This window comes from Hyperoodon ampullatus, assembly GCF_949752795.1.
Source record: "Hyperoodon ampullatus genome assembly, chromosome: 1".
NCBI lineage: Eukaryota > Metazoa > Chordata > Mammalia > Artiodactyla > Ziphiidae > Hyperoodon > Hyperoodon ampullatus.
In genome coordinates, this window is record NC_136914.1 from 89238802 (window position 1) to 89261138 (window position 22337).

The window sequence follows — 22337 nt, forward strand, 5'->3', positions numbered from 1 at the left end:
ATTAATATACTATAGTCACTCAACTTGATGTAAAAGCTTAAAAATACCTAACTAAAAAAGGACATATATATATATGTGAAACTCTGAATCAAACATCTGTTATTTCAAAATGTTATCCATTCTTATAAAGTATTAGAATTTAAATCTATAGAAAGGTTAGGCTTTTAGGACTATAAGCTAGAGTTATACTTGATTTGACTTTAAGAATTCATGATGATAGCTGTACAACTTCTTTGTTGAGTTTTATTGTAAATAATATTCTCTGACATGCTGTATACATTTCAGTGAGTTTTGTACATGTTTGCTTTATAAACAGGAAGAACTATATCTACTTTGGGCACAGAATAAAAACAATAATAACCATCTACATGTGTATAACATTCCTTAAAAAAAGACAGAAGCTCCAAAAGCTTTAATTTCCAAATCCCTGGGAATTATTTTCATAATCTTGCATAGACATTATTATATAAAGTCTAGAAATCCTCATGCATTTTAGTTTTTCACCACAATTAGTAATGCAAATACAAAGGAAAATCATTTTGGGGACTTCCCTGGCAGTCCAGTGGTTAAGACCCCACGCTTCCAATGCAGGGGGCGTGGGTTCAATCCCTGGTCAGGAACTAAGATCCCACATGCCGCGTGGCACAGCCGAAAAAAAGGAAAATCATTTTTAAATAAAATGTTGTATTATACATATAAACAGCATCACCATATCATTGCATAAATATCTCAGTTCAAACTTTACCAATAAAGAGTGTTTAAATCAAAATGGAATTCACTATTTTCCATAAAATTATTTTATCTGTAGAACAAGACTGCATTTGAATACAGATGGTCAGTATTAAAATTAATTCTTATATTTTGACAGGCATGATAAATAACCATATAGCCAACTATAGACTGTCCATACTAATGAAGGAAAGTAATTGCTCAAATGATTCCCAAAATAATCATGTCTGTCTTTAGAAGATACTACGATTTTTTGCAACCACATTTCCGCCTTAATTGTGTTTATTCTAAGTAATATTAAGGGTATATTGTAATTACTTTTTCTACCCTCTTCCCCCACCATTTTATGAAATAAATGGTGGGTGAGGAGATGGAGAAGTAGAAGAGAGAGAGAGGAAGAACAGCTCACAAGTGAGTGAGTAAAAGGAGCCAGTCTGAAGGAATTTTATGGATAATATTACATACAATTAACTGTAAGCTCCCTTACAGAGAAGTGTTTATTCTACAAGTAGAATCTTTTTTCAATACTACACTTATCAAGCAGGTTGAAAGTGTTCAATCCATATCTTATATACTTGTGAATTATGGCTTCAAGTTCCCTGAGTAGAGAAAGAAGAAAAAGCCTCACAACATGCAGAGCCAAAGCAGGTTCTGAGAGGTTTAGAATGTATTCTTCATGTCAGCCTGAAGTATTCATCTAAACAGTTTGCAGCTGAACTCATGAGAAATTGTAGTCTAACATATGGCAGCCAATTTAGGTGGAAACAAGTGAAACCAAAATTGACATCAACCTAAAAGTTAAAGGTACAATTATTTACCCTGTACTTTTCCTCTACAAAGCACATGGTAAACACCACCTAATTAATCCTCAGATTTTGAGTCCCTCTTTACAGAAAGGGATAATCAATTAATTAGAATTAATTCTAAAATGTTATACACATGGTGAAAAATATAAAGAAGGATAAGGTGTATCCACAACATTTAAAGAGTTTACAATATCACTAGGAAGATAAAATGCACACCCACACATGACACAATCAAAAATATACAAAAAGTAAAACAGAATGATGGGTCAAACTGTGGCAAAATGCTAAATATACCAAGAAGAGAAGGGAAGGGAGTAATAAAGGACAAACTGGATAAGCAGGAGAGAAATATATATTTTCAAATATAGTCTGATATTTGCATATTGCCCTCTTCTACCAAAAGTTGGGTTGCCCATAATCTTTAGAAACTCATATTTTCCCTCAGACTGAATTCTAAGAATTGGAGATTTCTACTTCTGGCCAAAATGGAGTAACAGGGACTGAATTTACTCTCCTGAACGAAATAACAAAAAAACTAAAAACATTTGTAAAACAACTGTTTTTGAAGATATTGGACATTAGACAACATAGGACACAATCATTGAGAGAGAAGAAAAAAACTTGAGTTTGCATGCTGTAGACCGGGAAAGGAGAATCCAGGAACAATCTGACAGATTACCTAAACTGAGGAGATGAAGCTGAGAAGGTGAGGAAACCAAGGTGGCTAGAGTTCACAGGAAAAGGTACCAGAGAAGCTGATGCCAAAAAGAAAAGTCCAAAAAGTCTGAAGAGTCCCCACTGAGAATTTTGCTAAGCATAGATCCATTTTTAAGTGTAACTACCCAAGGCAAAAAGAACCACCTGAAAGGATTAGAAGAAATGGTACCTAGCACATACCAAGCCAGGAATAGTGCATTTTCCCACCAGACATAATGGAAAATCTCAACATTCATGTAGCGTTTGGTAAAGTCCTCAGAAGGGCCTTGCCTCAGTAATATGGAATAATTACCCCCTAAGACTGCTCTAATCCTGCCTAATGAATTTTAAAAGTAAGACCTTAACAGATGAAACTAACTCTAAGTGACTTAACTGCACCCCAGAAGGAAGCACAAGAACACTTATAGGACCCTGTCTTCCTTCCCTCCAGATCAGAATCCTTTGGGAACATCCTGAAATCCCAACTGTAAATTATGTTCTAATATGGCTGATTGAATACAAACATGGCACCAATTTGTCCTCCCTCTCCATATTAATGCCCCTTGTAAAATGAATTTCCCCTTCTCCTCCCATCAAGAAATGGACTCTATTTCCCCACAGACTTACTATGACTTTCTTTGGCCAACTGGATGTGGTGGAAGTGGGGGTGAGTTATTTCTGAGTCTTAGCTTTATGACTCCTTGCTTGCTTCCACTCTTTCTCAAAACACTGCCACCAACACCACAAGAACAAGCTTGGGCTAGCCTGCTGGAGAGATCCTTTGGAGCAGAGCCAGTCATCCTAGTGAGGCTATCCTAATCACCCGATAGCTGACCACTAGACACCTGTGTTTGTCCCAGCTCAGAAATGATGAACTGCTGAGCCAAGCCTAATCAAGATCAACAGAACTTCCCAGCTGACTCAGACTTGAAAACAAAAATAAATGTTTTTTTCTATGCCACCGAGGCTTTGTAGTTGTTTGTTATGCAGCATTATTGTGGCACCAGACAACGTATATAGACCAATTAAATCAAGGGCCTAACAGGAGCTATTGCCACACCTCTTGTCAGGGGAAGTTTCTCAGACAGTCTAGGATAATTAGAGAGCTAGTCTGCCCAGAATTCATCAAAGACCATTAGGGGACCCTATTGTCTATTCCACGTTATTTTAAAGGACCAAGATATTTTGCCCTTTATAATTCCATTCTTAAAGAATAACCATACTTTAAAGCTAGGAGAGATTCTAGTGATCAACTTATTCCAGTTTCTCATTTTACGGTAGAGGAGAATAACAGCAGAAGTGTTATGGTAGATGAAAGTCATAGAGGGAGTGACCTACTGAGTGCTCTGCCATGTCGCACAGCCTTTGGAAGCACAAATGTGGATGAGGCATTAAGGAACTTGATAAACTACACCTATATATTTGAGTCAGTCAAGTATTTGTATAGTCAAGTATAATGTTAAAAAATTATTCAAGACTTGGAAATGAGAAAGGAGTACAGCATGTCCCTGCAATGTCAGTATGAAGTACTGTTTAAAAAGTCCACCCAAGGATTATTAAGTCTCTAGGGGAAGATACTTGAGTTTGAGTTTGCTGTTTAATATTGGATTTGACCCCAAACACTGTGAAGTTGCATATTAACTTATAGATTCCTGTCCAGTAGAAAAGAGCCCCAAAGGTTATGGTTTTGATGCCCTGAAGGATATTAACTACTTCTGTATCTAATCTAGTAATCTCATTCTAGTATCCTTTTTTGAAAAAAATTTAATGGCTACTTATAGGTTTTTCTCAAAAAAAGATTTTGAACCAGTTTTACAATTTAATTACACCTTAATTAATGAGTTAGATAAAACTTTGATACAGGTTCATTCCATATTTGCATGACTCATGTTTTTGATGGTTTGAAAATTATATTCTGACAACATCCATTGCTATGCAAGTTATAAGTATCAAACAAATGTAAGCAGAGACTTGAAGAATATGTCTGGAGAAAACAGTGATCCCAAGTCAAAGAGAGAGGGTCAGTCCAAGGTGGCCAGAAAAAAGAATCAATGAAGCACCAGACTTTATGAAAATGGAGGGAGCAGTATGAAGTGTGCCACTAGGATTAACATCTGAAAACAAAGGTCAAATCTTTTTATTCCCAGTTTTAAAGTATTAGTGAACTTCTAGAGTGTAAAACTATCTTATTAATCATTACAGGCTAATGCACACAGCAGGCACCTACTTCATTTTTTAATAAATTTCACTGAAATGGATATAGTACAGAGTCAAGGTTCTTTTTTCAAATTAAAGAGAAAGTGTCAGAAACTTTCTATCTGACCTTCAGCAGATTACTATTTCTTTGTTTATGGGCATATTTCTAGAATATTGCAGGTAGTACCTAAATTATATAAGTTATACTGACTCAATCCCAAGGCTGACTAAGAATGCCTAAGAAGTCTCAACACTCGAAATATCATAACCTATATATGGAAAAGAGAATTAGACTGATTTGAGACTTAAATCTTTGTTCTCTGCCAGGCAGCCAAATGATACTCAAGTTATTTTACACTGATGTCTCAAGGTCTACTATGTAAAAAGTAGTTGGCATTTTCCATGATGACAAACCATGAAAGGATTGAAAAATCTGCTGAGCTACCTGGCACGGGACTCACTGAGAATAATATTCACACAGCCTTCAAGTTTTGGAACAACAAATGCGACAGTCAGAGTGATGTTATGTTTCACAGAGAGTGTACAGTGGCTCCATCAGTATTCAGCACACACACTGGTTCCAAACAAGAAAAGCACCTAAGCTTAATTTGAATTTTAAAAGATGATTAAGTTTGAAATCATTTTGTCATTAGTCACAATAGTCAGATGCAAGGGAAACTGGTGGGATAGAGATGCGAGGTTGTAGATTCAAACATTAACAACAAATTAAAGCAGCAACAGGCAAACAGGAGCAAATCCAAGTAATTCGTCAATCATGACTGTGATCTGACACGATTTCTAAAGAAGTCTTATCAACTGCAAAAAGAAAATTCAACTCAACTAATTACTCTAGCAGCAATGAGATAATGTGACTACAACGAGGTTTGCAGAATGCAAGCTACATTCATATTGCTTGCTTGAGAAGCTAATGAAGTTTAATAAAATGTAATTTCACCCTTCTAAATTAAAAACAAACAAGGCTAGAAATGAACAGGTTTATATTCTAGAATATCAATGATTTACATACCAAAAAAAATCAATAATGCAAAGACATTTATTCAAGGCTGTTCTGACAGGGCTTCAGGGGTTAGCCACACATCTTATTTAATAAGGAAATAAACAACTATTGTACAGCAGCTGGAACTAAACCCCAAGGTAATGATTTACAGAGGACCATCAGTAGTGTTTTTAAAAGACGCTACCACATAGAAATGAAAAACATCCCCTACAAATAAACATGCTAAATATTTCATCAATTGTTACACACTGAACAACAAAATGTAGAAATGAAAATGCCGAGTTCTCCATTTACTGTATTTCATTTCCTCCCAATGTTAGCATTTAATTCAACATTTGGATTTCCATAAGCTATAGAAATATTACTTTCAATATCTGGCACTTGGATAAGAAATATATGTCTTCAATTTGGAATTACCAGAGAACAATGTCTTACAGAATGCATTCATTTTGTCTTTACATATTTAGAAGTTGAAAGTTTAAAATAGTAGGGTTTCTTGATATGCGATTCTGTAGTTAGTTTTGCTTCATAGTGATTCCTAGGGCTTCTTTTTATTTGCCAAGGTTTTGTATAAATACATGGCTCTAGGAGAGGAAATTTTTTTGTTGGAGACTTCACCAGTCAGAGCAGAAGTTCTCAGCTTGATCAAGCAGACTTGGACTTGACCAGAATGCTACCTGGAAATGCTCCAGGAGCTATGTTCACCAACGCTAAGAACATAACACTGGAGAGGGTAGAGGGCAAAGCACACTCCACTTACTTTCTTCAAATGCAAACACTGAGCTGGATGAATCTTCTCTCGCTCAATAAGTGGCATTACAGTCACACCAAGTGTTTATAAGAATAACCTGGGATCAGTCTCAGGGCCTTTTTGGAGCAAGTCTTAATTATTAGTTATGCTATTGCCAGTCATCAGGAATCAGAAGTTGGGAAACACTGGCTAAATAGTTAGGATTGTGGACCGTCAAATCAGACAGACTTGGACTCGAATACTGAATTTGCCATTTACTAGCTGTGGGATATCTGACACGTTGGTTGACCTCTTGAAACCTCAAAGTCCTTGTTAAAACAGGAGAATAACAGTAGCTCCTCATAAGGAATAAATAAGAAAACGCCTGTAAGGTGCTTAGTACATAATAGGCATCAAAAGAACATTATATAGAAATAATCCAGAAGGCAGATAACAAGATCCTTCCTCCAAAATAAAAAAGTATGTCACTCATGAACAAATCATCATAGACAAGATTTTAGAATATTTTTTCTATATTTCTATAAAAATAAGGCCACCGTTTTGAATAATCAGAAAGGTGGAGGACCACTGAAGCAAAGGACAGTCTGTGGTGAAGTCAGCCATGAAATGAATGTTGCTGGCTAAAATAAGAATAAACACAAGGAAATATAAAATTCAATTAACAAAATTAAAATACATTTTAGACATTGTAAAGATAAGGATTAACACTAGAGTAAATCCGATAACTGATGGTGTAAGACAAACATAAAAAGCTCATCTAGGATAAAAGCAACAGCAACAACAATGGTTAATTTTTACTGAGCGGTTCTTCTGCACCCGGCACCCAGCTCACATGCTTTTAACTACCCAGCTGCCACAACCATATGTCAAAGCTACATGTAGGAAATAACCTACAGCCACAAGTATTTCAATGTCCAGAAAATATGTGGGTTGTCTAAAAAAGGCATCTCATTGTATTAACGTAACACATCACTGATCTCTTTCCGGAACTTTCCACCTATCAGTAAAGTCTAGAAACTGGTAATCAGGGAAACAGCAAAGACCGGAGGAACTGTTGTAATCCAACCCTACAGGATGATATTCACACCTCAAGATGTTATGAAAAGACATACACAGAACACTGGTTCACAATTAGAACTTCAGCAACTCAGTTTGGCTGGCCCACTTTCTAAATGTAATGGAATGTTAAAAAGAATTGTATCTGTGGATATATTGGTCTGGCATTATTGGTCTGGCACTCTTTTTACTTTATATCTTTGTTCAATTACAGTAGCCAAAAGGACTTTCTTCCACATTTAAACTGGAAGTAGGAAATGGGACAATGAAGGACACCAGACTGGGGATAGTACAAGGCAACAAATGTCAAAGAAGGTTAAAAAAACATTAAGAGGTTTTTTTTTTTTTTTTTTTTTTTTTTACACTCCAAATATTCTAGTGTTTCACCTGTAGGGATAATCAGTTCAAGCAAACAAGACTTTAACAGAACATATGGCTTTACAATAACATCAATTTATCAACTAAGTTGTAGCAATAAATACTTAATCTCTACCAATAGACTTACATTTTTTGATCCGCTTTAAACAATACAGAAAACAGTTACCAATCAAAAACTGGTTATAAAAGGAACACCAAGTATTTCTTATTCAAAATCACTTTTGTAAGTTAGAACAACCAAAATAACACTTAAAGGGCATCTCAATCCTATAACTCCTCGCCGACCTGGAAGAAAAATGAATTCAGAACTTTGTACAAGGTGAAAAATGTATGAAAACTGCCTAATACTTTGGTCACGCTAATAATTGTCAAATAGTTATGTTTCAAATACAATAGATCTGTGTATTCACTTTTATAAAACTATTCTTACAGCCATTTTAACTATAGTATTACTTCTATTATTACATGGGTGGCAAGATCTTATTTCACAGGCTACCCGTTATTTAGAACAATACAATATAAACATATGCAAAAATTCTTGGTATTTGTCAGTGTGCAATATTTGTACACTTCTGGGTTTCTCTGTACAACGTCTTAGACTCTAGAATATAAAGGTTGCTGGTCCTGATCCCTTGCAGAGTGAGTGCAGCAGCGGTGGCTCGACGGGCTCCCGACGCAGCCCCGGACCCCGCACGGTGGCGCCTGCGGTCCCCGGTCAGCAGCAGCAGCGGCGGCGGCAGCGGAGCACGCTCATCATACGGGGCCGTTAACCGCCGCATCGCCCGGCATGCTCTGCTGCTCAGTCCGCTGCTCTGGGCTGCTGCTGCGGGGCCGGGGGGCTGCAGACTTCCCCTCTGCCGTCTCCAGGCTCTCCTCCACATCTTTACAAGCAGCATCTTGAGAGGTAGACAGTTTTCCTTCCTCACTTTTGAAGACCGCGGTTTCTGTCTTGGCATCCACAGTGAGGCTCAGAGTTTCCTTCACGCCGCCATTCATCACTGTCTCAGTTACCTTGTCTGTACTTTCTGCATCCTCCTCTCCGTCAGAGCTGGCTTCCATGGCCACGCTGCCTGGCGCTTCCGGCTGCACTGCCAGCGCAGCCACACTGGGCGCCAGCGGGCCCACTGGCTCCGTGCTGGTCTCCATTTCCACTGGAGAACTGCTCCTTAAAGAGTCTTTTGTACTCAAGGAAGACGCGAACTCGGAAAACGAAGCCCAGCCTGTCTCCTTAGTCGGCACCGGCTCCTCTGCGCTCCAGACGTCAGAGCCCACAGAGTCTAAGGGAGCCCCGTGCGCTGTCTCCATGGGGACATCAAAGCTGGCTGACGAGCTGGGCGGTTCATTCAGGTCTACCTCCATTTTATCCTCTGTGTTGGCACTACTGGATTCAAACAAGTCTTGTTTTGCTCCATCTTCTTCTTCAGAGTCTGTACTTTCCTCACTGTCTGCACTCCCCGAGCTTGATCGTCTTTGGGATTCTGGTGTAAATGCAATGTGTTTTTCCTCCCAGATATCTTCCTCATCAGAGCCACCATCATCAAACTGCTGTATTCTTTCCTTACAGCATGCTTCAAACAAGGCAATATTTCCACTTTCATTTGTATTGAGAGTAAAGTTGATGTCTGATACCTGATCAAAAGAAACATTGCCAATGTCATCTTGATCTGCAAACTTCTCATCGTTGAAGCCAAACTGGTCAATAAAATTGGACGTCATTTGTTGCATCTGATAATCAGAAAAGGCTAGATCTACCGTGTTCCTCTTGTTAGCTTCTCCTAAGGAGCTTGTGCAGAACGTCTCCCATCGCTCCCTGACTTCGTCTGGAAGATCTTTGATGAGCTGCTGTACTAAGGCACTGTTGGGGCCCTTATCAGTGCTGTGCACGATGCAGTTGGCTATCCTTGTCAGGTGTCCCATGTAGCCATGCCGTCTTCCTCCTTCGGCTTGTTTCTTCTCGTTCATTTCCCAGGCGTCAAGTATTCGTCCTATCAATTGACATTTTTGAAAGAGATGTTTCAATAACAAATTGTCACCAGTGGAGTCTTGATCAGTAATTGTGCTATTTTCTGTGTTTTCAAAAGGACTTGCAAGAATCAGTGCAATACAGATTTCCACTTGTGTGTGTAAAAAGTTATTCCATGTGTATTTGAAGAACATGTCCAATATGACCCCAATGATATTCAGCTCCATAAGGTCCCCGTTGATACTGCTGGTATTTGTTTGGAGGAGGCTGGATATCAACCTAATCACATTCAACCGGGTGTTGCCCACGGGAGGGTCCAGCACGCCCCACGTAGTCTTCATCACACTTTTCTTGGGTGGCTCAAGCAGGAGTTCATGAAAAGATCCAAGTCTTCCTCGGATGGCTTCTAGAACGCTCTTGTTGACCGAACAAGCTGAATGACTCATGCCTGGTGGGCAGATCTCTATATGGCCTTCAAATGTTGGTCGCCGTGTCTCAAGTAAAGCCAACAATATCTGGACTGCGCTGACTATGGCCGATTCATTCTTCTCCTTGTGGAAAATATTTGATAGGAGCTGCTCTATAATTTCTTGCTTTTCTAGAGTGGCAAGCAGGGGGTCTGGTTCTGTACTGTTCCGAATTTGTAACATCTGGTCTCTGCTCAGGCGAACAATTTCACAAAGTGACTGTGATGCATTTGAATGCCGATCTTCTTCTTGCGATGGATGAACTATTTCCACAAGCCTCTGGATAATTTTCTCCTCATTTAACCAATTCAGCATGTCCTGCCTGGGCTGTGGGGGCTCAATGCATGTCAGGAGCCTGAGCAACAAGTCCATGATGGCCGATGTTCCTATGTGCTTCATAATAAGGTCCACAAAGTCACGTTTCTTCTTTAGGAAATCCACAATCTGTTCTGGTTTTCTGCTGATAAGAATACTTAGCACCTTGCTGAAGAAACTGGCAAGTAGTGGGTTCAAGGGGGAATCGTTTAGGAGGAAGCTATACAATTTCATTAGCAAGGATTCATCCTCTCCCAGTCTATCATTCATTTGGGAGACATCAGAAGTGAGCAACTCACAAGATATATTTGGATACTTGTATCTGATCTTTTCATCCATGTCTTGTGGCGGTTCTTCAATAATGAATGAGACTAAATCTTCGAGGCATTCTGCTTTTAACAGGAACTCTATAAGTTTGCGGTTCTGAGCTTTACATTCCTGTAAAACATCTTCCTCATCCATCAACTCCTTCAGTGTTACATCTTCTCTTTCTAGAAGTGTGTCTATGTGGGATGATGAGTGAAGATCAAATTTCCAAAACATGCTGCTCTTTCAAACCAAGTTTAAAAATTAAAAGAAATGTTTTCTTTTCTGTGGCTCCTTGTCCATTACAGGTTATCCTGGCAATGGTTGTCTTCCAATTTACTGCATTAGCAGATTAGCAGAATAAAGTGGGATGGTCGACATGAAACAGAAGTTCCCCTGGAGGTGCCTGCGACTCGCCACTAGTTGCGCTCAGGCGGGAAACGCGCACACCAACACCATCAGCGAAGCGCCCAAAATGCATTAAGAGGTTTTAATCATTGTTATGGACTGAATTGTGTCCCCTTTTGAGGGGGGGTACTATATTGGAGATAAAATCTTTAAGGAAGTGTGATCAAATGAGGTCATAAGAACGGAGCCCTGATTAGATAGAACTAGTGTCCTTATAAAAGAGGAAGAGACACCAGAGAGTTCTTTCTCTGTGTCATATGAGGACACAGCAAGAAGGCAGCAGTCTGCAAGCCAGAAGGAGAGCTCTCACCAGAAACCAAACCTGCCAGAACCCTGATCTTGGATTTTCTAGCCCTTAGAACCAAGAGAAAATATATTTCTGTTATTTAAGCCATCCAATCTATGTAATTTGACTATGGCAGCCTGAGGAGACTAAGACAATCATCTAACTTTAATAAATTTAAACTTAAGACACAACTATCTTAAGATTTTTAAATAGTGAATGTTAACCCTCTCAGGAAAAAAATAAAACCTAAACAAACTTGCAGCTTTCTCTTCTCAGATATTTTCTTTGTTTCTAGTCTGTTCTCTCTTCTCCAGTATCCTTTTCTGATAACCCCAAATCCTAGGTAGAGTTAAGATACTAGACACGTAGAGAAATTGAGATGCTTGTGACAGGAATTAAGCATTGATTTCTTTGTAATATTTTTACTTGTCCTTGGTGAATGAAAACACTTCCATATATCCACCAGGGGGCATCTACATCATCTTTCTAAACTGTCTAAGTTGCCTGCATATGAGTTCTCCCAGGATACCTCTTGAGTTCCTTTCAGCTTTTCTTCACCCAAATCAGAGGACTTCAGTTAACTGGGATTTTCATTTAAACTTCTAATTTGGACTTAGCTCCAGATCCTTCTTTAACTACCCAGTATTTTTTCCCTAAATATTTTTGCCTCCCTTGCCGATTATGACTTTTATGTCACAGTGTGTGTACATGTGTTGTGGATTTCAGAGCATGCGTTTGTTTAAATATTGGAAAAATGTCATTAATAACAATTTATAACTTCTGTTCACATTTTATATTAAGAATACTTTTTAAATCCTTAAAAGTAGGGGTAATATAAGTAGATATCTGATAAAATATTGCAAAAGAAATCTTGCTACGTTTTTGAATTCCTAACTTGGGTGTCCAAATAAATTCATTTTTTAAAGCAATCATCCTATGGAAATGATTTGTTTCAGCCTTAAAATATTCAGAAAATTATAGTTGAACTTAGAAAACATTTGGACAATGTTTTTTTTTCTTAATATAGACTTGATATGACTTTATTATAATGAAACTGTGCTATAATAAATAGCCATCCAGAAAAATTCAGATCCCTGCCAACCCTATAGGAGGCTGGCATAGCAAGTAGTCTGAGTCATAATTTTATCTGCATCAGCAAAGGCAACAGGGGCAATGTCTAAAAAGGAATAATTTATCAAGACCAGATCTTCATTATATTTCTGCTTGGGGGGAAAATTCCAAAGCTCAAGAATTATCATCCAAGTCATTTTGTAAAATCATAGCTGTGCTGTGTAAGGAAGTCTTTGATGAGCTACAAATCTTACCTAAAGGGGGTTGAATTTCTTTGAAATATTAGATAATGTTTACCTACTGAATCTAAACATTCATGATAGCTTTAATAGATTTATTTTTAGGAAAAAAGGCTCAAGTCCTATGCTTCATCTCTTGCTGGAAGTGAGTAATAGAAGATCCATGTTTAAGCTCAAAAGCAATGAAGGACTTATTAAAGGTAATGATTTACCCAATTCATTCATTCATTCAACAATATGTATTGAGTGTCCAATTTTTCAAATTACTTTGTTGAAACTGGGAATACAGAGGTGAAAAAGTATAGGCCTTGCAACTTCTGCCAGGAATTATTAAAAAGTTATAACAAGCGATAAATGCTATCAAGGAAACTTTTTTTAAATTAGGGAGTACATGGCATAGCCTGATTGCTGGGAGAGCCTCTTTGTGAAAGTGACACATAAGATGAAATTCAGGGATAAGTAAGGGGGAAGAGGGACTGTGGGGAAAGGGAACAAAGTGCCTGGTGGTAGGGGAACAATTTTCAAAGCTTTTCCTCAGTGGTACAAGGATAAAGAAGACCAATAACTTTCCTTGTCAATTAAAATTTGAGATACCTTGAGGATGTTCTAAAATCTCCCTTTTCTTTTACATTTTTTTTGAAATAGACTGTTAAGGCAATGCTTCCCATTCAGGGGCTACTCTAAATAATTAACATCTGATATTAGTACTTGCCAGACAGAAATCTTGAATCTTTATCAACATCTCTACAATGTATTGAGCACTTACTAGGGACCAAGCACTACACTACATGGTTTTCACAAATAACCTCACACACCATCTACAACCACCCAGGAAATAGTATTAATATTCTCATTTTCCCAATGAGGATACTGAAGCCTAAGAAAGTTGGGTACTTCTCCTAAGGTCAGACAGTTAAAATGGGTTCGAGTCATGATTTGCATCCCAAACTAACAATTTTAGCCACTTCAGGAAGCTCCTTATGACAGCAAATATGTTAATTTGCTATATTAAAAAGCTACACTAATGGGATTAAAAGAAAGCAAAAAAGAATTTACCTGAAAAATGTCCACACAACCCAAACCAGATTAAGTGACATTTATGAACAGCTTGGTTTTTCAGATTTGGATTTTAGTTACATTTATTTAGTTTCTATTATAAGGTAAATACTGTACTACTGTTTGATCCACATTATCCCATGAAAAATCTTCCTCTGATTAATCCTTCCTTTCCAGTATCTGTAAAAATTGTATAGTTTTTATGAACTGTTCTTGCTCCTGTTTTTCTTGATATTCGTTCAACTTCTTTGGTGCTTAGTTGTCATAATGTGCTTATGGATATAACTTTGTATCCCATATAACTTCTACATTCAGGCCTAAATAAATATTTATAAATAGGTCCACATTTAGATGATTTATTTTACAGAAAATTTTATCTTAACCAAAAATGTAATCTAGCTGTGCCAAGTTTCTTTTTTAATTGAAGAAAACTTCTCTTCAGGTTGTTTGAAAAATGAACCAGCATCACCACTCAAAATATGCATCTTCTATATGATAAACACATTTTTATGAAGTTTTTCTACAAGAGGGAAGCTGTGCCTCAACGTCCTTCCGCAGACTTCCCCTTAAGTTTGAATATAGAATTTGCAAAAGATGTTTACAAAATTACTACTCAAATATATGGAAAAACTAAAACACTCCCCCACCATGCATAGGAAACTGCAATTTCAACTTTAATTGTAACCCAGGGAAGATTTAAACATAAGCACTAGCTCTAGTTTCTGACTTGAAAATGATTCTTCAAACATGTAAGTATCTACAAATAATTAAAGTTAATGAAGTTCAGCAATGCATGTGCCAAATTATGTATAAAGTTAATGTGTGTACACATGTGTATGTAGCAGAAAAGTACTCATTAAGCACCTATTGTGTATGCTCTTATATTTTAAAAATCAATCCCTTTCCCTAGTCTTTACAAGTGGAAGCACAGTCAATTGGTCATAAAGCATATGTTGAATTATCCTGTTAACACAATTCATTACAAATCTCCATCCATAGTAAAACAACATATTAAGTCAGCAGAAGAAATTGATATTCTACCACACCAGTTGTCAAACAGACAACCCCCTAAACAGCTGAAGCCATTTTGATTTTTTCCAGAAAATAATTTGACTTGTCCTGAGGAGTAAGTGCCATGCTGTCAGCTGTAGTTTCCAACGAGGCATTAGCAAAACCATTCGACATTTAATAAGGCTCTCATGCTGAAACAGCTGTTCCGCCAAAGTGAAAATTTTAAAATTCTCTCTGAGCCTAGATAATTTTACTTGAGCTAGAAAATAAGGTATTAGACTCTTTTGCATGTTCTACCACTTTAGGACAAGAAAGGAAATTTTGCACTTCAGTAAAGGCAGATTGCAAATTTAGCAGGAATTAAACCAGTAGCTGAGCTGCAATTTATGGCAAATGGCTCATCAGCACATTAATGTATAACACCAATGTAACCACTTCAGCCAAGCAGCTAAGACACAAGTATCTGGTAGGCAGGAAGAGAAATGTGCTCTCTATAGACACCAATAAAATGAATCCTAAAACCAAAAGCTACCAAATATCTATCTTCATTTTCATCCTTATTGGCAGTATACTGATAGTTAAAAACCAATGTCAGAACCATAGGTTCTAAAATCAGGTAGGTTCAAGCTTTGGCCTCTGCTAAATCCTAGCTGTGTGGTCTTGGGGAAATTATTTAGCCTCTCTGTGCTATGTATTTCTCCTGGGTAAAATGAGGATAATAATGATAACTACTGAGTTATTGATGAATTAGTATTCATAAAGTGCTTAACACCCTACCTGAAGCACAGTAAGTGATCAATACTTGTTAAATATTATTTTGATATTGTTATCCATAGTCTAAGACAAAAATGTAGATAGTCACTGTGAAATAAAATATTATAATAGAAGTTTCCATTATTTCTATACTCAGGTATTCATTGTATTTTTTCAACAGAACTAAGTGTTAAATTAATATTGTAACTATCCACCTCAGAAAATGTTGGGAATGTGTGGGAACCTTACATTTTGTGCTCTCTTCAAAATTCATCTTGCTTTCTATTCCTAGGTGAAAATAATTAGCTCCACTCCTTGCAGCAATGCTAAGAACTAGCTAAAACCCAACTTGCCCAAATCTGCCAACTGTAGGAAGAGATAATTGAGGATTCCCATTTAAGAGATTTCCTTCTAGGCTGATGGATATTTGAAGAGAGCATAAAATCAACAATCCTGTGGTTATTGTTCTACTTAATCATATTAGCAATTTAAAAAATATTTGCACTTTCTCAACATATAACATACCAAAATTTTTCTCATATTACAAAGAAGGAAATGAAAATATCAAGTCCCAAAACTCCTTAACCTTTGACCCCTTCCAGCTACCACTCTTTCTATCACTGCCAGTATAGGGAAAAATTGTCTACACTTAATGTTGCCACTTCTTCACCTGTCATTTACTCTTCAACCCATTGTTATTTTATTTCCCTTCCCATCTTTCCCTTGGAACTCTGTGGATTAATCCAGTAGACACTTTTTAAAATCTGCATCTTACATACTGTCTTGGCAGCATCTAACACTGCTTATCACTTCTTCCTTCTTTAAATTGGTCCTATAAATTCCATAATCTAGGTATGTTCCCCTTACCCTTCTCTGTCTCCAGTGTGGAATGCTCTTCCTCTACCCAATTCTAAATTGTCACCTTTCCACAGGGTTCAACTCTCAGACATCTCAGTTTTTTCAGTCTTCAGGTAAATAAATAAACCTGTCCAGTGGCTTAGATTACCATATTTATATCAATATCATAAAATCAATGTCTACTTCCCAAATTTTTCTCCAACCTGAAGACCCATATCTCCAGCAGGACATGTACTAGGGGCATAACAAACTTTTCATTCATTCATTCATCCATTCATTCATTTGATTAGTCAACAAATATTTATTGAGTGACAATTTGTATGTCAGGCACTGTTCTTGGCTCTGGTGATACAAAAGTAGGGGAAGGCTTCCCTGGTAGCACAGTGGTTAAGAATCCACCTGCCATTGCAGGGGACACGGGTTTGATCCCTGGTCCGGGATGATCCCACATGCTGCAGAGCAACTAAGCCCGTGAGTCACCACTACTTAACCCTGTGCGCCTAGAGCCCATGCTCCACAACAAGAGAAGACACCGCAATGAGAAGCCTGTGCACCGCAAGGCAGAGTAGCCCCTGCTCGCCACAGCTAGAGAAAGCCCACGTGCAGCAACAAAGACCCAACGCAGCCAAAAATAAATAAATAAATTGATTAATTAAAAAAAAAGGTGGAGGGAAAGCCCCAAATTCTTAAGGAGCCCTTTTGAGCAAAGTCAAATCTATGTACAAATTTATTCATATCCAATGAACCCAATACATTTATCCAAACAAACATGCTAGATCTTAGAGACTAGCACATGCTCCAGTTAGCTTTGCAAGCCACAAAACTTCAATGATTCTTACCTCCTTCTGCCTTATTCTTTTCCATCCAGCTTCCTCAGTATTTTTCCAATCTTCCTATTTTTCTTCAAAGCCATGGAAAGGCACTCAACATTTCTCACTTAGCTACTCAGAGGCTATTAAAGTTCTCAGACCTCATATCCTTATGAACATTCCCTCTCTCTACTCTCTCTTCTATTATGTGTAAAATAATATTTACACAATGTAACATCCATAATGCCACTTCCTTGTTTAAAGTCTTTCAGTTGGTATGCTATTGTTTTTCTAAACACACACACACCTACATGACGTAACATTCTACATGACTTGGATCCTGCCTTCCAGTCCAGCTACATCTCCCCTTTACTCCCAAACCCTCCTCTTAACCACTCTGGGTGCCCTAGTGTAGCATATGCTATGAGTGCCTGGTCTGTATTCATTTGGTTTACCCAGACATCACTCCAGACAGGCTGTGTCTTACCAGCTTTTTCTCCCCTAAGGGGAGCTCTGTCTACAGGAGCTTGACTGGAATGGGAGGGAGGGTTTGACCAGAAGTAGAAGAAAGTTAACATCTCCTGAATAAACCTAATCAACAAGAGATAAGAGTTGATAAATAAGTACCTCAACTTCTCTGCCACCCAACGGGACAATTCTGAGGTGGGTTCCACACGAATTCTGGGAGAGCCTCTGGCGCGATGAGCACACAGTGGTAAATCTGCTCATTAGAACACTTTATTGGATTGTCTTCCTTGCCATCTCACTTTCCTCACAGTGATCTGGGGATCAGTTCAAATATAAATTGCTTGCACACAAATCCTTGCAACAAAGTCTGCTTTGGGGGAAACCCAATTAAAACACCTGGGTTCTAGCCAGGATGTCTTCATTTAGTTCTACAAGGATGAGCTGTATTGTCTTGCTTCAGGGGCTTGTCACACCCTCTTCTCACTCCCTTTCCTCTATCACCTTTGCCTCCCTTTTGTGTTTTCTGAGATAGGACTTAGCCATCGCTTCCTCTGAGAAGTTTAACCTGACAGCCCCTCCACCCTCATCAGAATCTCCCACCACAGAGATGCTAATCTGGACTGTGACATCTTCACACAGTATCCTATGCTTCTTCCTAGCCTAGCATCCAGCACGCTGCGTGAGTGCCCCTCCCAACTGTGAGTTTCTTTAGGGCTGCAACACTGACTTACCAATTTCCTCTCCCCACAGACCAGCACAGTACCACAAACTAAGAAGCATTCAATCAAAATTAGTCCAATGACTAAATAATATTTAAATAAGTGATGAGTAAACTCTATTGAAATAAATCAACAACAAAATCATTCACTCCTATACACTCAAAACAGCAAAAATGAGTCTCACACAATGTGTCCCTAGAGGTAAGTAGTTGGCAAAGCTATATAGCCAAAAGCAGCCCATTTAAATCCACTTGAAAACCAGATGACAGTCATTTATTCTATCCAGATTATACTCCCTGGGCCACTACAGTAGTTAATGGACTGTTTAATGAGTCAATCCTGGAATATTAACTGATAACCAGAATTAAATGTCTTTCCTCTCCCATTTCATGCATTTGCCTGTTTAAAAGTATGGCTGAGTGATCGTTATGGAGCAAAAGAGAGTCACCTCCTGGATCTAGGCCCACCTTCTTCGTGCCCTCTGCTGCCACACAGGAAATGCACGAGGGCCATGGGCACCAACCTGCCTCTCTGGGAGCAAAGTGATGAGGTTGTAAGCCACTCTTCCTTCAAACTGCTTGAAACACGGAGCCAGTGGCTGAAATAGCTTGTTTAACAAGGACTGGATTTTTCCTCTCAATCACAGTTCTAAAGCTATCAGTTATTGAAAAGCTGATTTTCAAAGCACACACTAGAACAGCTTTTCTGTACAGCTGCAATGCTATTTAAATCTTCCATGAATATATCCACAAACCCAAGAAAATTCTAAGCTAAAATATTGCTCTTAGAGAGGACATAGTAAAATAAGACCCTAGGGAGGAAAAATCCAGGAAGTGAAATCTGGTCATTAATTTTAATACTGAAATTATAAAATCAGCCATATGGCTTTGACTCCTCAGAGCTAGAACACCTGAAATCACTATTTAGAATAGTCAGTCTAGAAGGCTTTTTTTGTGAGGCTCTTTGGTGGACATTAACTGTCTATTTCACAGTCATTCTTTTATAGGTCTCAGAAACGTGGATAAATGCCTCAGCTTCTGCTGTGATGAGGTTGGGAGTGGATGCAGAATAAACAGGAAAGGCCATGCATTGGAGACACTAAACAGATTAATGAAAGGCAAGATCATCCTTGGAAAGAACTGACTCTTGAATCCAGGCTTCCATTCCACAGTGAATCTCAAGTCCTTATCTCCAGCACTACTGTGCAAGAATTCCCAGGAGCCCATTGGTAACACTGGCAACACCGAGGTCACGCTTTAATCTCACCTCACCAGCCGTTTCATTCTCCTACTGTGATCAAGCGGTCCCACTGCAACCATGTGGGCTGCCTTTGTAGCATCCTATAATGTTGATATTTCTTTGAATTTCATCAAGGTGGAAAATTTTAGACTCTAGCCAGCTATATTGCAGTCTGAATTTCCTTCATTTAAGACATTCATTTTCATCAAATTACCTACCAAATGAAATTATATTGAGCATGAGTCGCTATCATAAATATTTTGGAGCCATTCACTTGGAAGCTGGCCATGAAAACAAGCTGACTGTACCTAGGAAAATTCACCAAAATCATTGACCAAAGAAAAGCCATGATGAGAACTGTTCTGTGCCCCATCAAATATTGTGCAGCCATGTGGTTCATTTCTGCTATCCCTTGGCTCCAATATAATAGGCTCTCCAGGCCGGGGCTAAATGAATGTTTTCTAAATTATTGATTCACTTCAGATAAAGAACTACTACAATATCCCATGGATATGACAAGATGGTGATAAGACATAAAGCAAAGGGTCTATGTAGCCTCAATACCCAGCACAATGCCTGGCACAAATTAGACACTCGACAAATATTTGTTGAATGAGTAAACAAATGAACGTGCATAAGCTGATGTCCTAATGTTTCTGAAAGACCTACTACACCCCGGGGCATTGAAAGTTCCACACAAATGTCTGGAGTCATCATTTGACCATAAAGCATGAATAAAAAGCTCAGCAGGGCCAAAGCAAATTTGGATCTCATCCATATTCCAAAGCACTGTGGAATTAATAAATGAAAATTTAATGCCATTTTGAGTTCTGGTTCTTCTGTGAAAGGCTGCTGGCCTCTTGGTTTTAAAATACTTTCTCAGCATACTAAAATCAGAACTCTTTTTCTCATGTTGTTCTTTCCTTTGTTTCCATAGGAAACAGTGACTTCCATGCATCCAAGATGACACAACATAGATTGCCAAATTGCATGCCACCCTGCAGTTGCCAAGGAGATAATGTATGTCATTCCTACAAATAACATGTTGCTCATGCCTTCATTTCCTTTATCTAGCTTTTTAAGATATTCTTCGCCTGAACTGAATTCAGATAATGTTCGCTGTGAACTGATGGAAACATTTCCTTTTTTAAAAATGTATTTACCCCACTCTCCCAAGGCACTTGATCACACCACACACACTGTTTGTGGAAGGTCTGAGCATATTTTATGGTGATTTTGGAACAAGTGATTCAGCAGTTTTCACCAAAAAAAAAAAAAAAAAAAATGCCTCCTGAATTCTGTCTGCTTGCATTCTAAGTAAAGGTCCAATTAAATCCACACCTGGTACTAACACATTCCAGTTTAAAATGGCCTACCACAAAAGCAGCTGCACTCCATTGAATTTACATGGGAAGGAAGGGGAGGAAAGGAGTAAGCAAGCAAAAAAGGAAAAGATGGAAGGAAGGAAGGAAGGAGAGAGGGAGGGAGGGAGGAGATTGGGGAAACTCATGTTGATTGAGCACCTGCAGTATACCAGATTAAACATCTGTAAGACGAACAAAGAGAATTAGAGAAATTTGAGATCTTGGCTGACATCATCTCATTAGCAGCAGGAAGAGTCAGTATTTGACTTGAGTATGTCTGACTTAAAAGATGTGTTTTCCAGCCATCTAGTGATGCATAACAAATTACCCCAAATGATCATGGCCTTAAACAATGGCAATCATTTTAACACCATCTTTCGTGGGTTTGGAGGTTGGCTGGACTCAGCTAGGCAGTTCTCATTCATTCAGTGTCTCTCATGTGGTTTCAGTCAAAGCAGCTGGTACTGGAGTCACCTCCCTCACATGCCTGGCCATTGATGCTGGGACTGTCAGTCAGAATACCTTACCTGTGGTCTCTGTATGTGGCCTGGGCTTCCTTACAGCATGGTGACTGGATCCAAGAAAGCAGTCCTGAGTCGCCAGCCTCACAGTCATAAAGCACTACTTCTACTGTGGTCATAGGTCCACCCAGGTTCAAGGGTGAGGGAACAAAAAGTCCGCCATACATTGTAAGAAATGCATGTGGGATGGATAGCCTGTGGCGGGGAGGTGGGGGTGGTTCTCATTGCAGCCGTCTTGAAAAATGATTTCTGGCACCACACAATTTTTGCAATATTCATTAATTTCTTAAAAAGCCTGGGAGCCAGGCTTCACAGGCTCTTTCTCTCTGCTTGGTGGAGTAATTAGGGAGGGAACAGTTAAAATGATCAGTCTAAAAAGAGGACTGGAGCAACTTTTAATGTCAGCTTGCTGAATTACTGATAAAAAAAAAACCAAAACTGAGCACTGAAATTAAACTTTGGAATGAGTTTCTGATTAAATTTTTATCCTTAACAGAGAGTCCCTTTTTACTCATGCATTGTCAGCTTTCGAAGCATTCGGGTGTCATAAAAACTAGCTTTGCACTAAAACTAAATATATTGTGGCATATTCATATAGGTTGGCACTACACAGTATACCAAAAAGTGCTTTTACCTAATTTAGCTTTTTGGTTCTTTTTGGTACCTGGATAACTTGGATTTTCAGACCTGAATTACAGGTATATCTGCTCAGCATGGGGAGTGCATATGTGGAAATGGTAGCACCGAATGAATTGTCACAAGGGGTAACATAGTCCACTTGGACATATGTTCTTGTTATCTTAACCTATCATCTACCATCAATATATCAGGAGGCTTCTGGCTAATGTCTTTAT

At 38.4% G+C, this 22337-nt stretch overlaps 2 protein-coding genes across 7 annotated transcripts in view; both read right to left on the bottom strand.

Moving 5' to 3' along the window:
* Positions 1-22337, bottom strand: part of GABRA4 (gamma-aminobutyric acid type A receptor subunit alpha4) — a gene marked incomplete at both ends in the record, with an annotated part of 66475 nt that overhangs the window by 645 nt on the left and 43493 nt on the right. The window lies entirely within an intron of this gene.
* LOC307055222 (serine/threonine-protein phosphatase 6 regulatory subunit 3-like) lies at positions 8384-10918 on the bottom strand (the record flags this gene model as incomplete). The annotated part of the gene is made up of 1 exon (XM_079707253.1): positions 8384-10918. One exon carries the CDS (start codon positions 10916-10918, stop codon positions 8384-8386), a length of 2535 nt encoding a protein of 844 aa, XP_079563379.1.